Source organism: Myotis lucifugus, unplaced genomic scaffold, assembly GCF_000147115.1.
Source record: "Myotis lucifugus unplaced genomic scaffold, Myoluc2.0 scaffold_276, whole genome shotgun sequence".
NCBI classification, from domain to species: domain Eukaryota; kingdom Metazoa; phylum Chordata; class Mammalia; order Chiroptera; family Vespertilionidae; genus Myotis; species Myotis lucifugus.
In genome coordinates this window covers 433,245-458,885 of record NW_005871324.1, presented here as the reverse complement: position 1 = coordinate 458,885, position 25,641 = coordinate 433,245, and the positions used below count along the sequence as shown (strand labels likewise).

The following is a 25,641-nucleotide window of genomic DNA, read 5'->3' as shown; positions in this document are numbered from 1 at the left end:
AGGTAACTTTTAATTTATATTCTCTTTCCCTCTCTAGGTCTTATTGTATGGTCAAAGCTCCAGGTACCTGACAAATTTAAGATCTATATCCAGGCTGGAATCTAGCGGTCTCTTCAAAAATGAGTTCTTTGAGCTTCTCCTTAGGCAAGTCATCCAATTCCATGTCAAACTTGAATGGTGCTTCAGCAATGGGCTTTAAGAGAAAACAAAATATTTAGTAGACAACAATTGTTATGGTTAGGAGTCTCTGAAACGTATACAAGACTGACATCTACTAAAGACCAAGAGCTATGGTAGCTATGGTAAGTATCTATGTACTTGTGCCCCACATGCCTCAAAGTGTACTTCCTGTGAGCACTTAATAAACGAACAGGGAGCAAGTGAATTCATTACGAGTATCCATCTGAACTTATCCCAGAATAATTTTCAAATGTTTTAAGGCACTGAAAGTTAAGAATCACAGAAACTTGTAGGGGTGATGGTATGTTTATACAATCAAAATCCAAAATATTCAAATAGATGCATTTGATTAAATACATTATAATATCTTTATATGAAGAAATATTTTGGAGTGTTAAAAATGAAGCTATAGCCCTAGCCGGTTTGGCTCAGTGGATAGAGCATTGGCCTGCGGACTGAAAGGTCCCGGGTTCGATTCTGGTCAAGGACACATGCCCAGGTTGTGGGCTCGATCCTCAGTAGGGGGCTTGCAAGAGGCAGCCGATCAATGATTCTCAAACATCATTGATGTTTCTATCTCTCTCTCCCTCTCCCTTCCTCTCTGAAATCAATTAAAATATATATAAAATGAAGCTGCAAGAAAGATTAGTACAGTAAACCCTCGATTTTTCAGACCTCGATATAATGAACTTTGGATTTAACGGAAAAAGTTTCCGGTCTGTATATCATATGTGAAAATTAATGCCCTGTTAATTTTAAAATGCTTTTAACCAATGTTTGCTCATAATTAAATTAATAGGTTATTTTTTTATTAACTCAGTTATTTTTAACAAATTTTAGCAAATAGGCCATATGTTGGAAAAAAATACTGCAATAATATCACCCACGTAAATAAACTTACATATCTATAGTCTACATATTTAAATCGGAGAGTCATCGGTCATAAACAATGCTCAGCGAATGACTAGCATGTGATCACACTGCATCTCACAGGGTAATTGGTTCTGCTGTCGAGTGGGGTGACTTTGCAGCAGTTTCAACGCCTGTCTGCCAATGTCCCACAGTGTGCTCAGCCAGGCTCCAGCCGTGGGCCTCAGTTTACTCTCGGTGACTGGTGAATGCACGCATTTACTAGACCGAGTCAGTATAAATTTAAAATTACTGTAATAGACATAGAAAACTTTTCTGTGAAATGAAACTTTTCATACATACTTAATTTTAATTACACAAATGTGTCTATAAGTAAAAACAGGTAAACTATTTTGTCAATTTTTTAACATATGCATTCGGAAAACCTACTTTATTACATAACGGACTTTCGGTTTTAACTGACATACCCTCTCCCAAATTAATCCTTTATATCGAGGTTTTACTGTATCATGGGAAAATACCCACGTTTATGTTAAACAGAATGAACCCTATTTTATTTTTAAAATTTAGATACAGAAATGTAAGCTGGGCAGGAAATACTCCAAAGCTTTAATAATAATACTGTAAAAAGACTACAAAGTGATCTTTCTTGTATTTTTCCTGCAAATTTTCTTTTATCACTCTCTTTAACTAGACAGCTATTTCAGTATAGATGAAAACTATCTATGTAAAAAAACAACTCCATACATTATCAATGACAAAAAAAACAAAATTAGTCAATTAATATTATTTATATTTTGATTTTTAAGTACCCCCAACTAACACTATGTTATAGAACTAACCTAATGATGATACCAGTTGTCAATCACTGGATGCCTAGTCACATATTCCTCCCACCAGACCTCACAGAAAGCAAGTATGGGCCCCAAAGTCTACACTAAAGCTTTGGCCTCTTGAAAGGGGGGAAAGAATGCGTGTCCATGAGAGAAGGCAACAAGTAGCTAGCCCGCCCTGAAGGACGGCTCTGTGTGAGACCACACTGGGTGTCCTACCTACGCCGTCCGAATCCTCCCAACCCCCTGCTGGGTATGGGTGGCAACCAGTTTGAGATGAGGACACAGGGGCTTTGGAAATCTCTAGCTCACAGGGGTACTGAGGGCTCCATAAGGTACGCTCCCTCACCTAGTTCCTTGTTTACTATACTGGAGGTATCTTTGCAAGATGTCTTGTTTCTGGAGGAGGGGATAAAGGTGGAAGGGGAAGCTGCTTAATAAATACTTCCTCTTGATTTCTTTCCTTTATCAGCTTTTAGCTGTTATTGCTTTTCCTCTCCTCTTCTATTTTCCCCTTTAATTTTAATACACCCTCCTTGGCTCTCCCTCTTTCAAAAATAGGAGTGTGAAGGTTTGCTTTCTACACATATGAGCCTCAACTAGAAAGATCCCAACATTGGTTCATATTGCATTTTTCTCTATCTTTAGTTGGATCTCCAGAATGCTTGGAGACCTGCCAACACTGACCTGTGGACTCATCATCTCTTACCACAAAAGGCTCTTGTGTTCCCATCTTCAGGGAGGTACACCATACTTGAAGTCACCAAGCTATAGGGGAACTGCCCAGGCTGACCTCCCTGCCCCCTTAATCTACATGACACCCATCCCCAAGCAGGCAACCTCCTCTCTATCCTCAGGACAGGCACTTTGGTTCAGGCGTCTCTACCTGCCATAGACCATGACAATGGTCTCCACTCTTGGAACCCTTCCTTATCTGTGCTCCCCTTTATCCAACTATTTCGCAGCCTCACCCCTGCTAGAAGTTTTCTAAGATAAAAGGGTCTGAAGAAGGGTTTCAAGCTGAGCTGACAGAATTAGGCCTCCAGGCGGAGGAGGTAGGCATAGTGGGAGGACCAGGTACAGCACCAAGTATCTCTCAGAACAATCTACAAAGGCCATCTGGGCCCCTCCTGGCTGGGCCTGCTGCTGGCTCACATATATCCCTGCAGAAGCAGCAAGGAGCACAGGCTCTTACCTCATCACTTGGGTCATAATACTGCTCCAGATACGGGTGGGCTAGCGCCTGTTCTACTTCAATCCTCTTGTGAGGGTTGAAGGTCAACATTTTGTCCAGTAAATCCAGAGCTACAAAGAGAAAGTTTTGCAGTGGTGAGAAACCAAAGGAATAATCACTGAAATACCTTCCATTTCCTGTTTAAGTAAAGGGACTCAAAAACAAATAGCTAAGCATCGCCCTGGGGAGAAGAGTCAGCACACTGGGTGCCTATGATGTCTCCGAGCTTCTTGAGACTGTGACCATCCGACACTTGCTGACCCAGACAGAAAGGTGACGCTCAGCCAAAGGCTGAAAGTGGAAGACGACAATTCAAACCCAAGTCTGCCTGCCACACCTGGACTTTTCCTAAATCACTGCTCTGCTTTGTAGATGTCAAAAGCAACAGTTTTATGTATGTACTTCTCTTAAGTCAACTCCAAAGTGATTCCTGCAATGGTCAATTTATCTTTCCACATACAGGAGAGACCTCTGAGGTAATAGAAGAAAATGGTCACTTGTCCTCCTGTGTGGTTTCAGTCCCCTTCTTCCAGGTCCTGGCCAAGGTTCATGTGTGAAGCAAAGGTGCCTGGTCTATTCTGCAGCTTGGCATCTTTCTCCAAGGCCCCAAACTAAAAGTATCCTCTCAATCTGACCATAGTTAGCAGCTGAACATTTCTTTCACGTTAACAGTAGGAAGCAAGTGTAGGATCAACAGGAATGAGATGGGGGAGAGGGGGTTGATGGCCAGTTTATCCTGATGGACTCCTCCATACCTAGTATCCAGGAAACATCTCAAATCACGAGGATAGCCAAAGGGCATGGCTAACTCCAGCTGGGACAAGGGTTAAGGGAAGTGTGACAGAACACTTCCTGGATTTAGTATCAGAAGTAGATGTCAATGAGAAACAATAAATGTCAGAAAATACATTATTGTTCTGATAAAGAGGTAGCAAGGGGGGGGCTTCTTTTTTGAAAGATCTAAAATTAAAAAAAAATTTTTTAGAGAGAGGAAGGGAGAGACAGATAGACATAGATATGAGATGTGAGAGATATACACTAATCAGTTGCCTCCCATACACATCCCCAACTGGGGATAGAACAAAACCTTGGGTATGTGCCCTTACCGGGAATCAAACCCATCACCCCTTGGTGTACTGGACAATGCTTCTACCAACTGAGCAACACCAGCTGGGCGGTAGGAGGCTTCTTTTAAAATTGTCTCTTTAATGACGCTCAAACCAGCGGTTTTCAATTTAAGCGGGAGGTCCTTTCTTTAAATCCTAAGGGGAGCCGAAAAGCTATCCAAGCCTCTCCTAAGTCCTAGAGAATATAGTGACACTTAAACAAACAAAAAACCCACAGTGGCATCTACTTAATGAAGCAGTGATAATTGATTAGGCTATCAACCTCAGCCACATGCCATTAAGCTCTAAGTGTAGAATGGTAGAGGAAAATAATTTTACTCATTCATTTAATCCTTGAGAGCAACAGGCCAATGCACCTTCTGAAGTGACTGCTTATGTGCTAGAAGCCAAACTCCAGAGAGCAGGTGGAGGGCTGAAGAGGCACCTAACTGCCTGAGGTCACTATAAGGGCATGCGTTTGTCAGTGTGCGCGCATGCTCTTTGCATGCTCATCTAATGCCAACTAGTGACTCCCCTAGTTGCATGTCACCCATCTTAATCTTCAAGACAATTAAGAGAAAATAAATGTGGTAAACCACAAGTTGGGCATAATGAGAAATTCCACATAGCAAAGAATTTTTCTCATGTCCATAAGGGTAACTGTAAAAGTTTTTTTTTAAGCACATGTAATGAATTTTTGCCTCTATCAATCGTTTTAACACACACGAGTTTACCTTAGGATATTAGGGAACAATGACATTTTGCTCTACAGGTTAGGAGACTTTTCAGAGCAGAGGAGGCTCTTGGGAATCTAGACATGTTAGGCTTTGACTGAAGCAGTCTGGGCAGCAGAAGAGCTGTCATTTCTGCAGCTGTGACATGGGGTCTCACGGGCCTACATCTGGCTTGGTTTCAGAGGAGGCTCACTCAAAGGTCAGGACAGTGCAGCATGATGGTCAAGAACTGAGGCACCTCCTGCTCACATCTGAGTCCCATGGAATACCAGACAGATGTACGTACACGTGACACAACCTTTGCCGAGTAAGTTTTAGAGTCTTACCTATAACACAGGTAATAAAATCTACCTTACCTACTCCCAACCACCCCTCCCTCAGAAGAGCTCACAGACATTTCCCCAAGAACTTGGCTGAGATTAGAAGTCATTTGTCCTTTTGCCCAATTAGACACCATTGGTGTCAGAGTCCAGGTCAGCCTAGCAACAGTCTCATTCTAAAGCAATATTTCTAAATAGTTGAGGGGTGGGGTACGTTCCCACTTCAAGGCACCTGGTAGTTTAAGCATTTCTAAAACAGATCTCTTAGTTCCTTCAAGTTAAAAAAATTCTAGGCCCTTAATCTTCCAGGTAACAATTTCAAAGGAAGGTAACTTTTTATTTTGCTACTTGAAAAATAACTGGATCTCTAGCCTCCTTTTACTGCAAGTGATATTTCTTGCATTAATCACAACTACAGAAGGGGAAAGGGAGAGAAATGGGAAGCAGCTGGCAGGTGCTGATCTCACAGAGTGCCCGGCCTCCCCCTCCCACACCACACAGCAATCCGCTGGCACCACTCGGATGGCATGAATCACGCTGCCTGTGCGTATGTTTCCTTGGATACAGGTCTTATTTCTCCTAAGAGACTGAAGTCCCTCTGGGGCTGACCGTGATCTCTGACTCTCCCTGGTGCCCTCTCAGAACCCACACCTTCTCTTTAGTTTCAGTGGGTGCTTAGCAATATAACCCCACCCTTCTGGCCCCCACCCCAGGCCTAGACCCCATGGTGGGTCATCAGACTGGCTCTCCATCGCATGGCTTTGGGTCCATCTCACCTACCCAGCAAAACTGATCCTGGATCAAGGCTGCAACCTGTCACTTCCATCCTCAACCTGAGTTTCTTAATGGGGACCAAGAAAATGACCTAGCTGTGCAAACTGTGCTACCGTAACTTTCTGACCACAGAACCCCGCCCTTAAAAACTATTGAGGATCATCCTGGCCAGTGTCTAAGTGGTTAGAGCGTTGGCCCATGCACCGAAGGGTCATAGGTTTTATTACCTATCAAGGGCACATACCTGGGTTGCAGGTTGGATCTCCAGCCCTGGTCGGGGCGTGTGCAGGAGGCAACCAATAGATGTGTCTTTCTCACATCGATGTTTCTCTCTCTCCCCTCCCCCCCTCCCTTCTACACTCTCTCTAAAAAAATAAACAAATAAATGAAGTGAAAAAATATCCTCAGGTAAGAATTAAGAAAAACAAACAAACAAAACCCCCCCAAACTTTTGAGGATCAATTAAAAAAAGCAGCTAAGTCAGCTCATAATTCAAACAAGTGCTTTTCCGTGAGAAAACCAGGGCAATCATATGTGGCAGACATGTTCTATGTGTACTTCCCATTTTGCCACATAAAACATTAAAAAGACATATATGAAGGGTGGGTTTTAATAAAGAGTATTTCTATTGCTTCAACAAGAACATTCTGGCCCTAGCTGGTTTGGCTCAGTGGATAAAGCATCGGCCTGAGGACTCAAGGGTCCCAGGTTCGATTCCAGTCAAGGGCATGTACCTTGGTTGCGGGCACATCCCCAGTGGGGGGTGTGCAGGAGGCAGCTGATTGATGTCTCTCTCTCATCGATGTTTCTGACTCTCTATCCCTCTCCCTTCCTCTCTGTAAAAAAAATCAATAAAATATATTAAAAAAAAAAAAAAGAACATTCTGACTGCAGTTGGCATTGGTTTTTAGCTGTGAGGGCATGGCACTGTCACCACCTTGTCCTGTGTTGAGGTGCTGGCAGTCTTGCTCACCACTGCTTAAGAACCAAGAGTGCAGATGGCAGCAGAGAAAAGGGTAAACAATGCCTTATAATATAAAAATAGTTTTATCCCCACAGATACCCTGGAAGGACTTTGGGAACTCAGAGGTGTAAGGAGTATGCTATTGAGAACTCCTATGGTACAAAATTGCAAGCTTTTTTAAAAATCTCATGAAGGCCTCCCAACTGCTCTGGAAAATCCCTGGTCTGCCCCTTCTCTATTTTAAGAGTCTTCTCAACTCCTACCACTTGAAGCATAACCTTCCTATCAACTGGACCTCATTATCCTCAGCAGATCTCACTGAGGGTGCTACTGAGATGCCCAGGAGTGACATTCCTGGATGTCCCTCCACCCAAACTCACACATATCCTCATTGTGGAAAGAGGAGAGCCTCTCCCTAATTAAAGCCAAATCTCTGCGACACGTGGCCTGATCACAACCAGCTCTCCCTCATCTGAACCGCTAATTTGTCTCCACTTTCCATTTCAAACTTCTCACACTAATGCTTTAACTGCTCTTATGAGGTCACCAATGACCCCTTCATTAGAAGCCTCTCTGCTGCATGGAGACTGCTGAACATGTCTTCTTTCTTATAATGCCATCGTCTGCTTCTGTAAAATACTGAGCTAGTTATTTTCTTTGTCCATTCTTTCTAGTTTTCAAGAGTTCCTATTTCATTTATTCCATTGCCCACTGAAGGTTCATGTTATCCAGCTTCTTATACATCTCATTCTTCTATCCTCTGAACCTCTTGCATGATTTCAAATGCCATGTGTAAAATAACTCCCAGATCTATATTTAGCCTAGAACTCTCACCCAAGCTTCAGATGAATAAATATAACTCTCTGTCGGTAATAAAAAAGGATACAGCTTATGGTCACATTTACAACATATATATATATAGGGACAATAACAAAGTCTAGAAGCTTTTCAAACAGTAGGTTATCTGAGAAATGGAGAGACTCATTGCATAAACTACATTTTTTAAATTAAAAAAATAAAAGTGGGGAAGAACAGAATTCCTCAACTTTTTAAAAAAAATATATTTTATTGATTTTTTACAGAGGAAGGGAGAGGGATAGAGAACTAGAAACATCGATGAGAGAGAAACATCAATCAGCTGCAACCAAGGTACATGCCCTTGACTGGAATCGAACCTGGGACCCTTCAGTTCGCAGGCCAACGCTCTATCCACTGAGCCAAACCAGTTAGGGCTCCTCAACTTTTTTTTCATGCAGAATTCCTCATCTTTTTTTTTCTGTTGGTTTTGCTTACCAGTGTCGACTCCCTCTAACCACATAAGCTGCTCTTGCCATGGGGGAGCGCCCAGGCTTGCCCACCCACCCTGGCTGTGCTGTGGGAGTGGTGACCTGGGTGGGTTCCCTTGGCCACAATGACTAGTCTGGGATGGGTCCAAAGAGACAATGAGTGCCAGCCCTAAGCTGAAACTATCAGGAGACCTGTCAGTGTGTGCCGGGAGCTGCTAGTGGCTATCCTGTCACCAAAACAGAGACTAAAAATAAAGATAGCACAAGAGGAAGGCCATGCTGGAAGAAATAAAGCCCAGGTTCCAGTCAAAGTGACTGTCTGGGAATCTCAACACTACTGGGCTTGTCTTTTATGAGAGCCAGTGAAGTCCTTCTTCAGGCTGAAGTCAGCTGACAGGTTCTGTGGACGTGAGAAGGCCTCCAATGGCTGACCCTCTAATCTGTGTGAATGACTTACCCAAGATCTTTCAACTCTGGCACCCACAGCCCCATCATTCAAAGGTAACCACTGCTAATGTTTTTTTCTTTTTAAGATATAGGGAACACAATAGGAAACTGGGGCAGATGATATGGGACCCTAGGCCTTAGGTTTAATATTGTGTGATGGAAAGCCATTTAATGGTTTCTATAAGTAATATAATTCCACCTGGGTTCTAAATATACATAAATCATATGGAGACAAGAGTAGAAGCCACAGGACCAGTTAGGAAGCTATCCTAGTAATCCAAGCAAGAAATGAAAGATGCTTGATAAGGTAGAGGTAGGTCTGATGAGACATGATTAGATGCTGGTTATAATTTGAAGATGGAGCTAACAGCATTTGCTGATGGACTAAAAAAGAACTCAAATTTTGTTTCTTTTTAAAATATATATATATTTATTGATTTCAGAGAGGAAGGGAAAGGAAGGGAGAGAAGCATCAATGATGAGAAAGAATCACTGATTGGCTGCCTCGTGCACACCCCACACTGGGGATTGAGCCCGAAACCCGGGCATGTGCCCTTGACTGGAATTAAACCTGGGACCCTTCAGTCCACAGGCAGACGCTCTATCCACTGAGCTAAACCGGCTAGGGCAAGTTTTGTTTCTTTATGTGTCTGTTTTCCAGAGTAATTGCAGACCCCTGGTTTCATTTACTAGTACTATGGCACAAAACACCACAGAAAGAGCGGATTTGGGAGAAAAATAAAGAGTATTATTTGCCATATTAAGTTTGTGATGCCTATTAAACATGCTACTTGAGGTATATAAGTCTGGAGTTCAGAGGAGAAGTAGGGCAGGAGATGTGAATATGGGAGTCACTAATTTATAGTTATTTAAAGTCAAGTGATTGTAATTGACCACCTAGGAAGCAGGAGACAGAAGCAAACAGAAGAGGCTGAAGAACAGTCTGGCTTACTCCAGCAGTTAGAGAATGGGAAGAGAAGTGCCTATATATGGAGGTTGAGATGGTGTATCCAGTGATTTCCTGAAAGCCAAATAAAGAAAATGTCTCAGCCCAGCCGGAGTGGGTAAAATGGTTGAGCACTGAGCATTGTCTTGTGCACCGAAAGGTTGCCGGTTGCATTCCCTGGTCAGGGCACATACCTGGGCTGTGGGTTCGATCCCCAGTAGGGGTGCATATGGAAGGCAACGGATCTCACATTGATGTTTCTCTCTCCCTTCCTTTCTCTCACCACTGCTAACGTTTTGATATATTTTGTAGAATTTTTGTATGCATTTCCTTGTACATAAATGAGATCATACTATATGTAATAAATGCTATATTATTTCCCTAGTATATATTGCTAATTAGTATTTTCCCATGCTGTAAACTTTTACAAAAAAGACCCCCACAAAAACTTTTAATGACTTTCAATATTCCTTTAAGCAGATGTATCATAATTTACTCAACCATTCAATAAATATTTGGCATTTAGTTTGTTTCTACTGCCTAACAGGTGTCTTAAATTCAACATGGCACAAACTAGATTCTCACATGCTAACCTCCAAACTGTTGCTCCTAATCTCAAAATTTCTTAATTATGATTCTGTAAATTTCTTAATTGTGTAATTTTTATAGATTATGTTCTTTTCCTTTGCTCATTTATTTATCTACTGATTTGTCTCTGCATTTTATACACTAATAATATTAATGATTAGCCTAACATTAAAAACTAATAATTTACTTAACCTTCCTAAATTACCCTGTGAGGGGGGAAATGCAATTTTCCCTAATTTGAGATGAAGAAACTGTGAAATAAAGGTTAAATAACTTGCCCAAAGTGAAAGACCTGAGGTGGTGAAGCTTGTTTGAACTCAGGAGCCTGACTCCAGAGCACACAGCTTAACTACTATGCTGTGCTGCCTTCAAAATGACAGAACAGGGCTCCTTTAAAGCTTATTCAGTTTAGAACATTTTATAACTATTGTCCACACCTGTTCCATCTAATCTATTTTAAGTTTTAAAACTTTCATGTGATCAAATCTACTATTTTTCCTTTATGTCTTTTTTTTTTAGGAAGATAGTCATTCTCCATGCAGAGATCAGAAAAAAATACTGACTACTCTAAATACTTGTTAGATTCTAATGGTATGACTTTTAGAAAAAAGTATTTAATCATTAATTTTTTGGATTTTGATGTGTGAGTAATAATTTAAACTGATTTTCTTCCAAGTAGCTATTCAGTTAGCCCAGCACCATCTGCTGAATAATAATTATTTCTTCCCCCTCAAGATTTGAGAGAATCTGAAGCTCGATCCCTTTGAAGAAAAATCTGTATTACTGCTGGTTCAAGGGATTCAGCAATCAGAAATTTCTAACAAACATGTGAAAAAACATTCATTCTCACTCTTAATTAAAGAAAAAACAAATTAAAATGCCACTTCTCCCCCATTTGGTTGGCAGACCCAAAAGTTCAATACCCAGCCAGAATTGCTGGAACAAAAGACATGTGACAGAATTGCCAAATTGTCCTCCAGGGAGAATCATCCAATTTACACCCCACCAGCTGTCTCTGAGAACATCGTTTCCCCACAGCCTTGACCACACAGTGGGCTATCAAACTTATTGATGCTTATTACTGTGATGAGTGGGGGGAAATGGAATTAATGACTTTTCTTTCTTTTTATTTTGCCAGACTAGATTTTTTTTTAATCCAAGTAAACGTTGTTTATAATATAAGAACACAAACACTGAAAGTAAAATCATGAGAATAAAATATGCCAAGCAAATACAAACTAGAAGAAAGATGGTGTGTCCATACTAATTCAAACTAAATAAATTGTGAAGCAAAGCATTAACTAGACAGAAAAAGGGTTAATTACTACACAGTGATAGTTTCAAATCACGGGAAAGACACAAGACTTCTAAATGTGTATACATGTACAGCTTTAACATCTAAATACCATCTAGGGCAGTGGTTCTCAACCTTCTGGCCCTTTAAATACAGTTCCTCATGTTGTGACCCAACCATAGAATTATTTTCGTTGCTACTTCATAACTGTAATGTTGCTACTGTTATGAATTGTAATGTAAATATCTGATATGCAGGATGGTCTTAGGCGACCCCTGTGAAAGGGTCATTCGACTGCCAAAGGGGTCGCGACCCACAGGTTGAGAACCGCTGGTCTAGGTCAACCACTAAAAGAATAAACATACAAGACAATTTTCAAACGAGTAAAGGGAAAAATGAAAGAATGTATAAAAAAAGTACTTCCATCTAATGATGGATACATGTCATTATACATTTGACCAAATCCATGGAATGTACAACACTGAGAGTAGTAAAACATAATGTAAACCATGGGCTTTGTATGCTTAAAATGTGTCAGTGCAGGTTCACCAATTGTAATAAATGTACTGTCCTGGTAGGGGATGTGGATAATGGGGGATCGGGGGAAAGGTTATGTGGAAAATCTCTCTCTCTCCCTCAATTTTGCTGTGAACTTTAAACAGCTCTAAAAAAAGATAAACGTTTAATCTAAAACAATAAACCAGAGATAAAAGACAAAAAAATAGCAAATATACCTAAATAATGAGTGTAAAAAAACAAAACCCACAAGAATAGCAGGGGGAAAATAGCACTAAAATCAATCCAAAAGATGGCAAGAAAGGAGAAATGAATGAGAAATAGAAAAATAGAAAGTACAAAATACAATTTATTTAGAAATAAATCTAAATACTTAGTAAACACAGTAAATACAAAGCCTGAAGGAACTGCTAGAAGATACTGATAAATCCATCATCAGGTAGGAGATTTTGACATACTTGTCTAAGTTATTGATATATCCAGCAGACAAAATTATTAGAAAGGCTTGAAAAACACAATTAAAGGTTGATTTAGCCCTAGCTGGTTTGGCTCAGTGGATAGAGCATCAGCACTTGAATGTAAGGGTTCCAGGTTCAATTCCGGTCAAGGGCACATACCTTGGTTGCAGGTTCCCCAGTCCTGTCGGGGTGCATGCAGGAGGCAACCAATTGATGTGTCTCTCACATTGATGTCTCTGTCTCTCACTCTCCCTTCCAAGCTCTAAAACAATGAAAAAATATCCTTGAGTAAGGATTAATAACAAAACAAAAAATAAAGAAAAAGATTGAGCTAATGAACACACATAGAATAGTGCATCCCCTGAATGGGGAATATACTCTTTTCAGACACCCATGGAATATTTACAAAAAACTGATTAGCTGCTAGGCTGTAAAGCAAGTCTCAAGAAACAGTAGTTTTGTATGATCACTTTTTCTGACAATTATGCAAAAGGAAATTAGTAACAAAAATGGAACCAGTAAAAAAGCACATGTTTGGAAAATGAAAACACATTTCTAAACAATTCATGGATCAAATAAAAATAACAATGAAAATAAAAATTTAGAAATGATGGATAACAAAAAAATACTACATATCCAAACTTGTGGGATGCAGCTAACATAGTTAGAATGAAGGTTCTGGTTTTGAATTAGCTATGTCTCCAACTTAAGAAATGAGAAAATAATAGAAAACACACACACACTAGAAGGAAAAGCATGATTTCCAGGGTGACCCTGTACTAGGGAATTGACATCTGATGGGTATCTTAAAGTCACCTATTTCCTCTCCTAGAGTAGGTCTTGGGAGTCCCACACCAAGGTACTAAGGGTTGTATGGCTCTTGCAGGTTGCAGAGTGGACGTCAGAAGTATTGACCCTGCAGTGGGTGGATTTAAGGGCTTAAAAAAGAAGGTGCCTGGTGCACTCCCAGGTCTTTCTGACCCTGGAAGGTAAAGCATTAAAGGTGTGACAGCTGCATAAACTGGCTGATCCTCTGGCCCAGGAGTATCTAATGTACCCTCTGCAAATTGGGCCAAAGCAAGAAAAGAACTGCATTTCTTGAGTCTCTTTACCTTCTGCTTTTTTCTTTTCCTTTTCTTTAAGTTCCGCCTCAAGACAGGCAAGGAGAATAAGGAGAAAGTCACCAACCAAAGTGGGTGAGTGTGCACATGAAGCAGAGCACCTCTTTGGGGGCCCAGGGTCAATGATGACCCATTTGAACTCTGTGGAGACCATTTGTCAGGGAAAGGGAATTCCCCACAAAACAAAAAGAACATGGGAACTCAGGTTCCCAGACCAAGAGCTCTGCAGTTTCTATGGACCAGAGAGAAGACAATTATTCTCGCAGAGGCAGACCCAGCAGGAACCAAAGGTACCCCTCTCCTCCATCTGCAGGGGAGTAATACCCCCTCTTGCGCTCATTCTGTAACAAGCCTCTGCAGAATTCATTGAAGTATTTTAAAACCAGTGGAGAAAAATCAGTCCATATGTTTAGACTAACCATGCATGCAAACCAAGAAATAAATATAAAGGAGGAGGAAGTAGAGAACAAAACAACAAAATTAAGCTTTGAGTGAATGTCTAATAAACTTGACATTTTAAATAGGCACCTTGAAATTTCCATGTGCTGGTGACAATGATAATAATTGAATGCATAAGAGATAAGTCTATTAAAAATAGTAACTAAAGCTGTTGAGAGCTTTAAAATTCAGATTTTTGTTTTAAATTCAAGGTTTGTGGCCCCTCCTCACTGCAGCCCTGCATCTGGTGAGGCTATGGAGGGACCTAGCTGGGAAGCCCACCAAACCCCCCGCTGGGGCCTGGGCCACAGGTATCAGGATCCCTAGGGGCAGGCCCTTTTGGTTTTAGGGAGCTCTTCTGTAAGAGAGTCCCCCTATTTGTGAGGCCCAAAAGCAGTCACATAGCGCTCCCTTTTCCAGTCCAGGGCCGGAAGGAAATATAAAGTCCTTTTCTTTTGTTAGAGGTTTCATTTACATAACATAAAATTTGCCATTTTAAAGCATACATTTCATTGGCATTCAGTGCAATCACAATGTTGTGCAATTACCTGATATATCAAGTTCCAAAATGTGTTGTTTTTTTAAAATTATTTTATTATTTATCTATTTGTTTTGCAACATTTTTTTTTAATCCTCACCCGAGGGTATTTTCCATTGATTTTTAGAGAGAGTGGAAGAGAGAGGGAAAGACAGAGAGAAATATCGGTATGAGAGAAACATCGATTGGTTGCACTTGCCCTGGAGCCTGCAACTGAGGTATGTGGCCTTAACCGGAATTGAACCCGGGACCCTTCAGTCTGCAGTTGACGCTCTATCCACTGAGCCAAACTGGCTAGGGCCCAAACTGTGTTTTATCATCCCCAAAAGAACACCCTGTGCCCAGTCAACAGCCACTCCCACTCTCCCCGCCCCCCAGCCCCGGGCAACCACCATTCTGCATCCTATTTCTATGGATTGACCTATTTTGGATATTTCGTATAAACTGAATCATGTAATATGTGATCTTTCATGCTTGGCTTCTTTCACATAACATGTTTTCAAGGTTAATCCACGCTATTACATGTATCAGTACTTCATTCTTTTTTTATGCCTGAGTAGTATTATATTGTAGGTGTATACTACATTTTGTTTATCCATTCATCCTTTGATGGGTCAAAGGTGCTTTGGGGAGGTGCCCTGTGCTCATATTCTTTAAGTGGCTAGGAGATTATGAACATAATTCAGTGCCAGCTATACAATAATAACCATCTAATCAGAAATCCTGGTTCAGAATACTTTAGAACTCTAGCTTTTTTTTAAAAATTATTTTTTGTTGAAAGGATTACATATGTCTGTCTCCTTTTCCCCCCATTGATCTCTCTCAGCCCGCTCCCGCCCCCCAGCACAGAATTCTAGCTTTTTAAGTTTAGGAAAGGATTGTTGAATGGATGGATGGGTAAATGGCTCAGCAGATAAAAAAGCTGAGTGGTTACATTCATTAAAGGGAAGAGCACTAAACTTAAAAGACTCCAGCTCCATGTTTGCCACAGAATAGCTCCCTTGCATATAATCACTTCACCTCTGTGTGCCTTCATTTTCTCACATGGAAAGCTAGGCTCTTAGACCAGATGGTTTCTTGTGATCCCAGGAGACCCCCCCCTCTGCAATAACCTCCTGGGATAGAGGGAATCCTGGCTGGCTGGGCTGAAGTATAGGTAGGTTACACAGAGGCAGAAAAATAGACCAGCTGATTTCGAGACAGATTCGTCTGACCTGGGTATTCTATTATTGCTTCCCAATTTGAGTTGGGTTCATCAAAGGCTTTCTTCTTGACCTCATAGAGCCCCTTATCTTCCCATACCTAATTCCTACTACACCCCAGTCCTGCCTCATTGTCATACAATGTCCTTTAGATATTCTGCTCCAGTTGTCCCTACTAAAAGCTTTATTTTCCCAAATTTATGACTTTCTTTCTCTGGTAAAGCAATTGGACTCCCAAGGCCAGACTCTGGAGCTGGGAAGCTGAGAGGCTGACTTGCTTCACAGCCCAAGTTCTCCACAGGCCAGCACAGGTGCCTGAGCTGACTGTTAGTGGAGGCCATTTCCCCACCCAATTACCACCAACTTGTGGGTTATTTTCTCCACAAACATGTGTGCAGCAAGTTGCCATAGAAATTAAAGTGATTTGTTGGCACTGGGATCCAGAAAATAAAGTATGAGCCAAGCTTAAAAATACTAGAGGTAAGGGAGGAATAGGGCTATCAAGAGACATATGCAAGATTTTTTTTCATGAAAGGTTGAGGAGGAAGCTTCTTGCATTATGGAGAAGCATCTCCATGATGGAGATGGTGCTGGAGAGAGAGGACAAGGCCTCTAGATACTGGACTTGACCCCACCGAGGCTGGCATTCATTGTCTGGTATGGGCACAAGAAACTCTTGAGGCTCTCTGTCCACTATTTCCTCCCCACTAATGAAGACTAACAACAATTTAGTTAGGCCATGTAATCTGACCCATTAGTATGCATGCATCTTCCCTAGAACAGAGGGTAGTTACATTGGGCCATGAGTTGACCTCATAGATCACCATGATAGTAACAAGCTAGGGGTGGCAATTGCTTTCACTTCAAATAATTTTTTTTTTCTTTTTGTGCCTAGGCTAGTCCTGAAGGACTGACCCTATTTCTGGAGAGCCTAGCCTAGTCCCAAAGGGCCCAGCCCAGGCTGCAGGGTGGAGCCTAGCCCCAAAGAGCCCAGCCTAGCTCCAAAGAGAAGAGCCAAACCTAGTCCTGAATAGCCAAACCCAGTCTCGAAGGGCAGAGCCTAGCCCTGAACAGCTGAAGCCAATTCAGAAGGGCAGAGTGTAGCCCAGAAGAGCAGAGTCCAGACCCGAAGAGCAGAGCCTAGCCTGGAAAGGTGGAGTTTAGCCCATAAGAGCCCAGCCAAGGCCTAAGAGCCGAATCTAGTCCCAAAGGGCGGAGCCTAGCGCTCCCCTCAACCCCCCGAATTAATGACTTTTAATGTTCATATCTCATATAATGAATAAAAATGAGTACCTTTCATTTCCCTATATTTATGAGACAATTACATTTCCTTTTTGTGAACTATCATTAACTAGACTTAAAAGTGCTTATGTTTCAGCTGGAAAAGTTTTAATTTCTTGAGTTCCCGGAGAGCTTCCATTCATTTCTTTATGTCATTTTCATATAAATCTAGGCTCTTAATCTGTCTTACTGCTGTTTTATGTCCAAGGTCTTAGAACCCTTGATGGCACAGATAGACACTTAGATCTATTTATTAGATAAACAAATGTATGTATGTTACAGTAAAAAAACTAGAAACAATCTGTAGGCAGATTAAATATGGCCACAAATTATTTATAGCTCCTCCCATCTATAGGTAGATCAATTTCCCCACCCCTTGAATCTGTGGTAACCTTGTGATTTGCTCTGACCATTACACTGTGCAGAAGTGTCTGCTGTTCTGAGACCTGACCTTGAGAGACCTTGCAGCTTCTGCTCTGGCTCCTTTAGAATATTTCCACCATCATGAAGAGCCCAGTCTGGTCTACTATAGGATGAGAGGCAAACCAAATGCAAGATGTTATAAGGCCACCTTAGACCATGCAAGTTGAGGTGAATAGAGCAGACCCACCCACCTGTATACACCCAGCCTAATGGTCTCATAAACATATATGTGGCGGTTGTCTTAAGGCCCCAAGTTGTGGTGTGGTGTGGTGTTTGTTATGCAGCAATAGATACTGATGTAAACTTCAATGTCCAATACGTGACTAGCTAAAGACATTATGGGTCATCCCTACCAGGGAACATTCTGTAGTTATAACTTCAGATTTGGAAAGATGTCCAAGATACATAAATTAAAAAGTTTCAGTCTTGAGATCTCAAAATTTAGACCTACAGGGAGAAACCAAGATGGCGGCATAGGTTAACGCCAGAGTTTGCTGCCTCGAACAACCACTTCAAAAATACAACTAAAAGATGGAACGGACATCATCCAGAACCACAGGAAGGCTGGCTGAGTGGAAGTTCTACAACTAGGAGGAACCGAGAATCAGAGGAGGCACAGTGCTGAAGTAAAATACTAAGGTGCGGAGTGCGGGCGGCGCGGGCTGGTGGCTGAGGGCGCGGTTGTCTGTTTTAATCCGGAGGGAGCCTCAGACTCTGAGCTCCAGATCCCGGCGAGTCTCTAGGGACCCAGACTCAAATGGGAGAAGCAGGACTGTCTGGCTACGGTCCCTCCGAGGTTTGTAGCTGTTGCTGGGACAGAGAGGCAGAGCCCCTGGGGACGGACTGAGAGCAGCCATAACTGCTCCCTCCTCCGCCCTGTTGATTCGTGGGACCCGCCCCGCCCAAGCCCTGCACAGAGGCATTTGCCGGATAGCCTCAGGCAAAGGCTAGATTAGCACCTCCCTAGAGGACAAAAGTTCTTCCACTGCAGACACAGCTGGTTATCATAGGCAGTCAGCCTGGAGGTCAAATCCCTCTAGTATTAACTACAACAATCAAGGCTTAACTACAACAAGACTGCGCACAAAGACCACTAGGGGGTGTACCAAGAAAGCGTAAAAAATGCGGAGACAAAGAAACAGGACAAAACTATCAAGGGAGGATATTGAGTTCAGAACCACACTTTTGAGGTCTCTCAAGAGGCTTCTAGAGTCTGTCGATAAACTTGATGAGATGTACAGGAAATCTAATGAGACCCTCGATGGTGTGATAAAAGACCATCTAGAAAGTAAGCATACACTGACTGAAATAAAGAATATTATACAGACTCCCAACAGCAGACCAGAGGAGCGCAAGAATCAAGTCAAAGATTTGAAATGCGAAGAAGCGAGAAACACCCAACCAGAAAAGCAAAATGAAAAAAGAACCCAAAAATACAAAGATAGTGTAAGGAGCCTCTGGGACAGCTTCAAACGTACCAACATCCGAATTATAGGGGTGCCAGAAGATGAGAGAGAGCAAGATATTGAAAACCTATTTGAAGAAATAATGACAGAAAACTTCCCCCACCTGGTGAAAGAAATAGACTTACAGGTCCAGGAAGCGCAGAGAATCCCAAACAAAAGGAATCCAAAGAGGACCACACCAAGACACATCATAATTAAAATGCCAAGAGCAAAAGACAAAGAGAGAATCTTAAAAGCATCAAGAGAAAGAAACTCAGTTACCTACAAGGGAATACCCATACGACTGTCAGCTGATTTCTCAACAGAAACTTTGCAGGCCAGAAGGGAATGGCAAGAAATATTCAAAGTGATGAATAGCAAGAACCTACAACCAATATTATTTTACCCAGCAAAGCTATCATTCAGAATTGAAGGTCAGATAAAGAGCTTCACAGATAAGGAAAAGCTAAAGGAGTTCATCACCACCAAACCAGTATTATATGAAATGCTAAAAGGTATTCTTTAAGGAGAGGAAGAAGAAGAAAAAGGTAAAGATACAAATTATGAACAACAAATATGCATCTATCAACAAATGAATCTAAGAATCAAGTGAATAAATAACCTGATGTACAGAATGAACTGGTGATTATAATAGAATCAGGGACATAGAAAGGGAATGGACTGGCTATTCTTGGGGGGAAAAGGGGTGTGGGAGATTCGGGAAGAGACTGGACAAAAATCGTGCACCTATGGATGAGGACAGTGGGTGGGGAGTGAGGGCGGAGGGTGGGGTGGGAGCTGGAAGGAGGGGAGTTATGGGGGGGAAAAAGAGGAACAAATGTAATAATCTGAACAATAAAGATTTAATTAAAAAATAAAAAAAATAAATGTATTTTTCATCATCATCAAAAAAAAAAAAATTTAGACCTACAAATGCCAGTGGTCTAGACATTCGCACAACCCTATTACTACTATAATACAGGTACTATTACTAACCCTATTTTATAAATGGGAAAACTGAGTCCCAGAGAGGTTAAGTAGTTGTCCAAAGTTCAGATAGCTAGTTAAGTTGCTGAGCTATGGATTGAACCTAAAGGCTGGAAAGCCTGTGTTCTTAACACATGATGCTGTACTGTTGACTCTAGCACTGCAACTCCATACTCCACTTATTCTTATTAAAGTCTTCTCTGCTTCATTGTATTAATCCAAAACCTGCATTTCAACATTAATTTCTGAATTTTAGTGGTGTCAATTATTATCTGAGGAGACCAATCTCAGAAGTTTATAACCCTTAACATAAGGAAAATCAGCTAAAAAAAAAAAAAAGAGGCCTTACACATATTCTTATATAAAACATGTCTATAGGAAAGAGTAAGAAAACAAACAGGAGCGAAGCCTGAGAGCAATAAATAGGCATTATCCAGTAGGCTAACTTTACAGGCTAGTGACCTAATGATTTAACAAATAAAACAAACACAAAAACAAGAAGCTAAACCTAAGAAAAATAATCAACAAAATAATATTTACCTTTGGAATCAGCATTTGGGAACAGCCTGTTCCATGGCACCTTATTTTTGTGTGGGAGAGAAAGCAAATAGTTTCTAGCTTTTAGGTTGATTATGCAGTTCAGGTCTTCCTGTGATGGGGATCCAAGAATACCTATTAGATAAAATAAATACCTTTTAATTATCAAGACCAAAATAAACTGACCACACACCATCAGCTGTAGGGCAGAATGGACTTTGATAATTAATGTCTTCTCATATCACCTTGCCAATACTTACCTTTCTTATTAACAAGTTTTTCTTACAAGGGTCTTATCATTTTGAATCAAAGACCATTAAAAACTCATGTCTGTCATAGGTGAAAGAGCTGTTAAAACTCTTAATTTAATGAAATGACTCTGATATAAACTGATGAAATGAATAAATCTAGTCCCCAATGAGCTCTTACCCAGAATGTGGTTCAGCTGGTCAAGGTAATGCTTCCCTGGGAAGATGGGCCTGTTGGAGAGCATCTCTGCCAGAATGCAGCCTACAGACCAAATATCAATGGACTTGGTATAGCCCTGCAATAGGAAGGGAGAAAAGATGGAAAATGATATCTGGCGTTACAAGACAAAATGAGATCTTCCTACATGACAGGCACATGATTGTCAGGAGTTTTAGCCTCTCCTTTGGCTCTATAATTCAAAAATAAATGAAAAAGATAGAGAAACCAATAATAATTTTGTTTTCTTAAAGGATGTTGAACAACCAAGAGTACTTAATCTTATTGATCTTCAAAGTTGATCATGTTATTATGAAATAAGAATTTCCAAAGTATACTTCATTCTTTTCAAATAATTTGAGAGAAAAAATTAGCATCCTTAGAAATTGAAGCTAGAAACAAGAAAAAGCAATTACACCTATTAGTTTAGAACATTCGTAGCCTATTAACTCATTTTGGAAACTTGGAAACTAACTCAAAAGGGGCACTGTTACACTTATAGAATATTTTTATCCATTTTGCAAATCATTTTTTAAAAAGTCAAGCTGAAGCCCAGCCAGTGCGGCTCAGTGGTTGAGCATCACCATGAACCAGGCGTTCAACGGTTCAATTACTAGTCAGGGCACATGCCCAGGTTGTGGGCTCAATCCCCAATAGGGGGCATGCAGGAGACAGCCAATCAATGATTCTCTCATCACTGGTGTTTCTATCCCTCTCTCCCTCTCCCTTCCTCTCTCTGAAATCAATAAAAAAAAAAAAACACCCCAAAACCCCACAACACCCCCCATGAATCTCAATCTCCACAGAAGCTCTCAATGCTTTCCACCTGTTTCATAAGCCTAACAAAGATATCATACTTTCCTTTTTCTTGCTTTTATATATTTATTCAATCAATTATTTTTTCTGACCAAGATTCAGACTTCTAAGAAGAGTTTGCCTGTGAACTGGATGCACTCTTCCACAGCCACTTGGAGATCAGAGGAACACATGTCATTTGGAAACAGGATTATATAATTTTAAAGAATCCATAGCAGTTCTTATCCTTTCCACACCTATGTTTTCTCTAAATTATATTGTAATTTTGCTGAAGAGTCATTCTTTTTTATCAGCTAAATCTGATAACCTCTAACACCAACCCAGCCTACACTCAGCAGTGGCAGCAGCAGGTGCAAAAGCTGTCAGAGCCCTAGCCCGTTTGGTACAGTGGATAGAGCATCGGCCTGTGGATTGAAGGGTCCTGGGTTCGATTCCAGTCAAGGGCACATACCTTGATTGCAGGCTTCTCCCGGCCTGGGCCCTGGTTGGGGCTCACGCAGGAGGCAACCAATCAATGTGTTTCTCTCACATTGATGTTTCTCTCTGTCTTTCCCTCTCTCTTCCACTCTCCCTAAAAATCAATGAAAAAAATCCTCAGGTGAGGATTAACAACAACAACAAAAAAGCTGCCACGGGTGGAACATCCGTAGAGCTGAGCAAAGACAAAGACCAATTATTGTAACAGTGACCAGAGAGGCACACTCTCCAACTCTAACATGTCAGCACCAGTCCAGCTGAGGCCAAAATCCAGGGCCCAGAGTTCCATGCTGAACAGAAGATTATGACAGCACCTTGGTTCTGCCCAAACAGGCCAAGACTGAACCCAAGTGGAAACAGGTTTACTGAGAGGGAGGCTTATTTTCTTTATATGCAAACTTGCTCCTTACCTTGGAATTCAACATAATTTCTGGAGCCCTGTACCAACGTGTGGCTACATACTCTGTCAGGAACCCTGTGTGATCATGGTCTGGATCTGCAACGCGGGCCAAGCCAAAATCACAGATCTAAGAGAGAGAAAAAAAAATGGACACCTTAGAGATTCTAACCAATTTAATATTAAAATATCATAAAATAAAAAAGATAATAGCAATAATATCAGTAGTTACTACTATTACTATGTGGCAGGTACTTTGCTGGGAATTCTACATATTCATTCTTATTTTATTCTCACAACCGGAAGGCAGTGATGACAACCCACGTTAGAGACAAGGAACAGGCTGAAGGAGTCTGTAATAGGACACATTTTAAGAAGCATCCCACCTTTCATTATCTGCTTATCCCACAACAATCTCATTTAGGTTGTTTGACAAAAACTGTCCTGAGGAAAAATAAAGTCACCAAAAACTACCCAGGATCCTTTCTAGGTCCCCACCTGCTGGCACTCCCAGGATCATCATTGCTAAAATCAGCTCCTCAACCTGCACTTCTACTTCTCAGACTTCACTTCCTGCTATTCTTCCACCTGTTCCGTAAATGTAGGCATTTCCAAAGATTCTTTCCACTTTCCTCGCAGACAAATTCACTCCCAAAGCTTTAAAGAGGCTTCATATACTGAAGTCAAATCATTTTTCCCTTAATATCCAGCTTCTCATTTCTCCTGACTCACAAAAAGTACTGCTGGTCCTCCATCACCTGGCCATTTCATATTTGATGCTATTCCACACTCCAATGTACATAAAATATAACTGTAATATACTTAGTCCAATACAACTGCATGATAAATAACCCAAGAAAGAGAGAAGCATGTTAACAACGACAGGTCAAAGTATAGAAGGCAGCCTGGAAGACAGAGACTAATTTGGAGGGTTACTGCTTTAATTCAGCTAAGAGCTGATAAGGGCCTGCACTCAGGCCATAAAATGGAGACAAGAGGAAGAGACATTAAAAAAAAAAAAAAAAAAAAAGGAGGAAGGGACATGCCTAAGAGATATACATAGGGCTTAAATGAACATTAATCTCTGTTTAGATATTCCATGTAGAGTGCCTCAATAATTCAGAAAAATACAGAAAGCTCCCATCCACCTCACAAATGTCTTCCCATAGCCTTGGACAATAGCATTGTCTTGTAGCACCCCTGATCCCACAGGCCCTGCTGCTTGCTTCAACTGTAGCATTCAAAGAGAGTTACATATCTGTGTTTCATAATTTCCATCTTTTGACATATTGTCACTGTATCTTCAAAAAGAGCAAATAGCACATCTGCTTCTCCAGTTACTCTTCCCAAGGCCACTTTCTTTTTAAATATATTTTATTGATTTTCTTACAGAGAGGAAGGGAGAGGGATAGAGAGTTAGAAACATCGATGAGAGAGAAACATGGATCAGCTGCCTCCTGCACACCCCCTACTGGGGATGTGCCCGCAACCAAGGTACATGCCCTTGACCGGAATCGAACCTGGGACCCTTGAGTCCGCAGGCCGATGCTGTATCCACTGAGCCAAACCGGTTAGGGCAAGGCCACTTTCTATGTGTGCTCTCACAGAGTTGCATGGTGATGAAGTCCTGGGTCCTGCTCCAAAGCTCTGACAGCTAACTCCAGTCACTGTACTCACCGTTCTCACCTTTCAAAACTGACTTGCTTGCCAATGCCAATACACCCCTGACACCCATGGGCCTATTAGAGGATCTAGTTGATAAATGGCCATAAGTGTTTTAGGGGGATCGTAAGTTTTAACTTTGGCTTGACTTGAGACTTTCATGTACCTGCACCCTAATTTTAGAGCCTTTTCTACCAGTATCTATGAAACAAACTGCAGGAAGCCACCTCAGTACTTGTACCCACGATGTTCACTAGCAACATGATCCCATTTGGCACGATTTCCAACTTAGAGAAGCAATGAATGATTGATGTCTTCTTACATATGAAGGAGAATCCTCTATGCTATTCAGAGCCTCACCTACCACGCTGGACTACCACCGACCCATTTCAATTGGGTGTGGCTCGAACTTCTTAATACATCTGTGACCCATCGTTTCTCTCTTTTTTAGAGCTAACACTCTATCTTCTAACTCAGCCTGCTTTCTGTAGTGTAAATGGATACCTGAAGCCACATTCTGAATTGTGCAGAGAAGAAATACTGCATCTTGTCAGCAGCAAAAAACTAGCATAAGTCGGAGATCATGACCACAGATACTACACTAGCATCACACAGACTGGATGGATCTAGACTTGATACACAGCTTTCCGTGGGTCTGTTGAATCACAAAACAAATCCCAGATAGATTTTTTTAAAACCAGAAAAGAAATTCACAGACCAATGAGGTTATAAGTGTCACCACACTCCTCTGGACTTAGCAAAAGCTAAGTCTCCCTGCCTGCAATCTAATTCATTCTCTAAATCTTACCTAAGTGTCATTTCTAAAATGTAAGTCACCTCTCTGGCTCAAAAACCTTTTAACCTTTGCATACTGAATGAAGCCCATATTCTTTAAGCATGACTTTCAAGGCCATTCACTGTCCTTATCTCATCTCTCCCATTGCCATCTTTGTCTCAGACCTGCTCTTTACTCCAGACCATACTGACCATGCAATGCCCTTTCAACTGTGCCCCCTACCTACGCCATTCCTAACCTAAATACCCAGCTTGAAAGTTACTCTTCTGAGAAGTTTCCCAGGAGTCAGTACCACTTCCAAGAATTGCTCACTTTTCTGAACTCTTCTACTATCTTGTTAAGTTTATTATATGTAAGTACACAACCATAATCCATGATAGTTGTGCATATCCTTGTCTCCCAAGCAAGAATGTAAGTTGCGCCCTAACCGGTTTGGCTCAGTGGATAGAACGTTGGCCTGTGGACTGAAGGGTCCCAGGTTTGATTCCGGTCAAGGGCATGTACCT

General features: G+C 41.3%; 1 protein-coding gene across 1 annotated transcript in view; it reads right to left on the bottom strand.

Moving 5' to 3' along the window:
- The window catches only part of MAPK1 (mitogen-activated protein kinase 1), a 53,050-nt gene that overhangs the window by 6,000 nt on the left and 21,409 nt on the right, over nt 1-25,641 (bottom strand). The window contains exons 4-8 of the mRNA XM_014465008.1: nt 22,691-22,807; nt 20,952-21,066; nt 20,526-20,657; nt 3,079-3,188; nt 68-193 (exon numbers count right to left, since the gene is read on the bottom strand). Coding sequence (XP_014320494.1) covers nt 77-193; nt 3,079-3,188; nt 20,526-20,657; nt 20,952-21,066; nt 22,691-22,807 — 591 coding nt within the window. The 3' untranslated portion in view covers nt 68-76. The remainder of the gene's footprint in view (nt 1-67; nt 194-3,078; nt 3,189-20,525; nt 20,658-20,951; nt 21,067-22,690; nt 22,808-25,641) is intronic.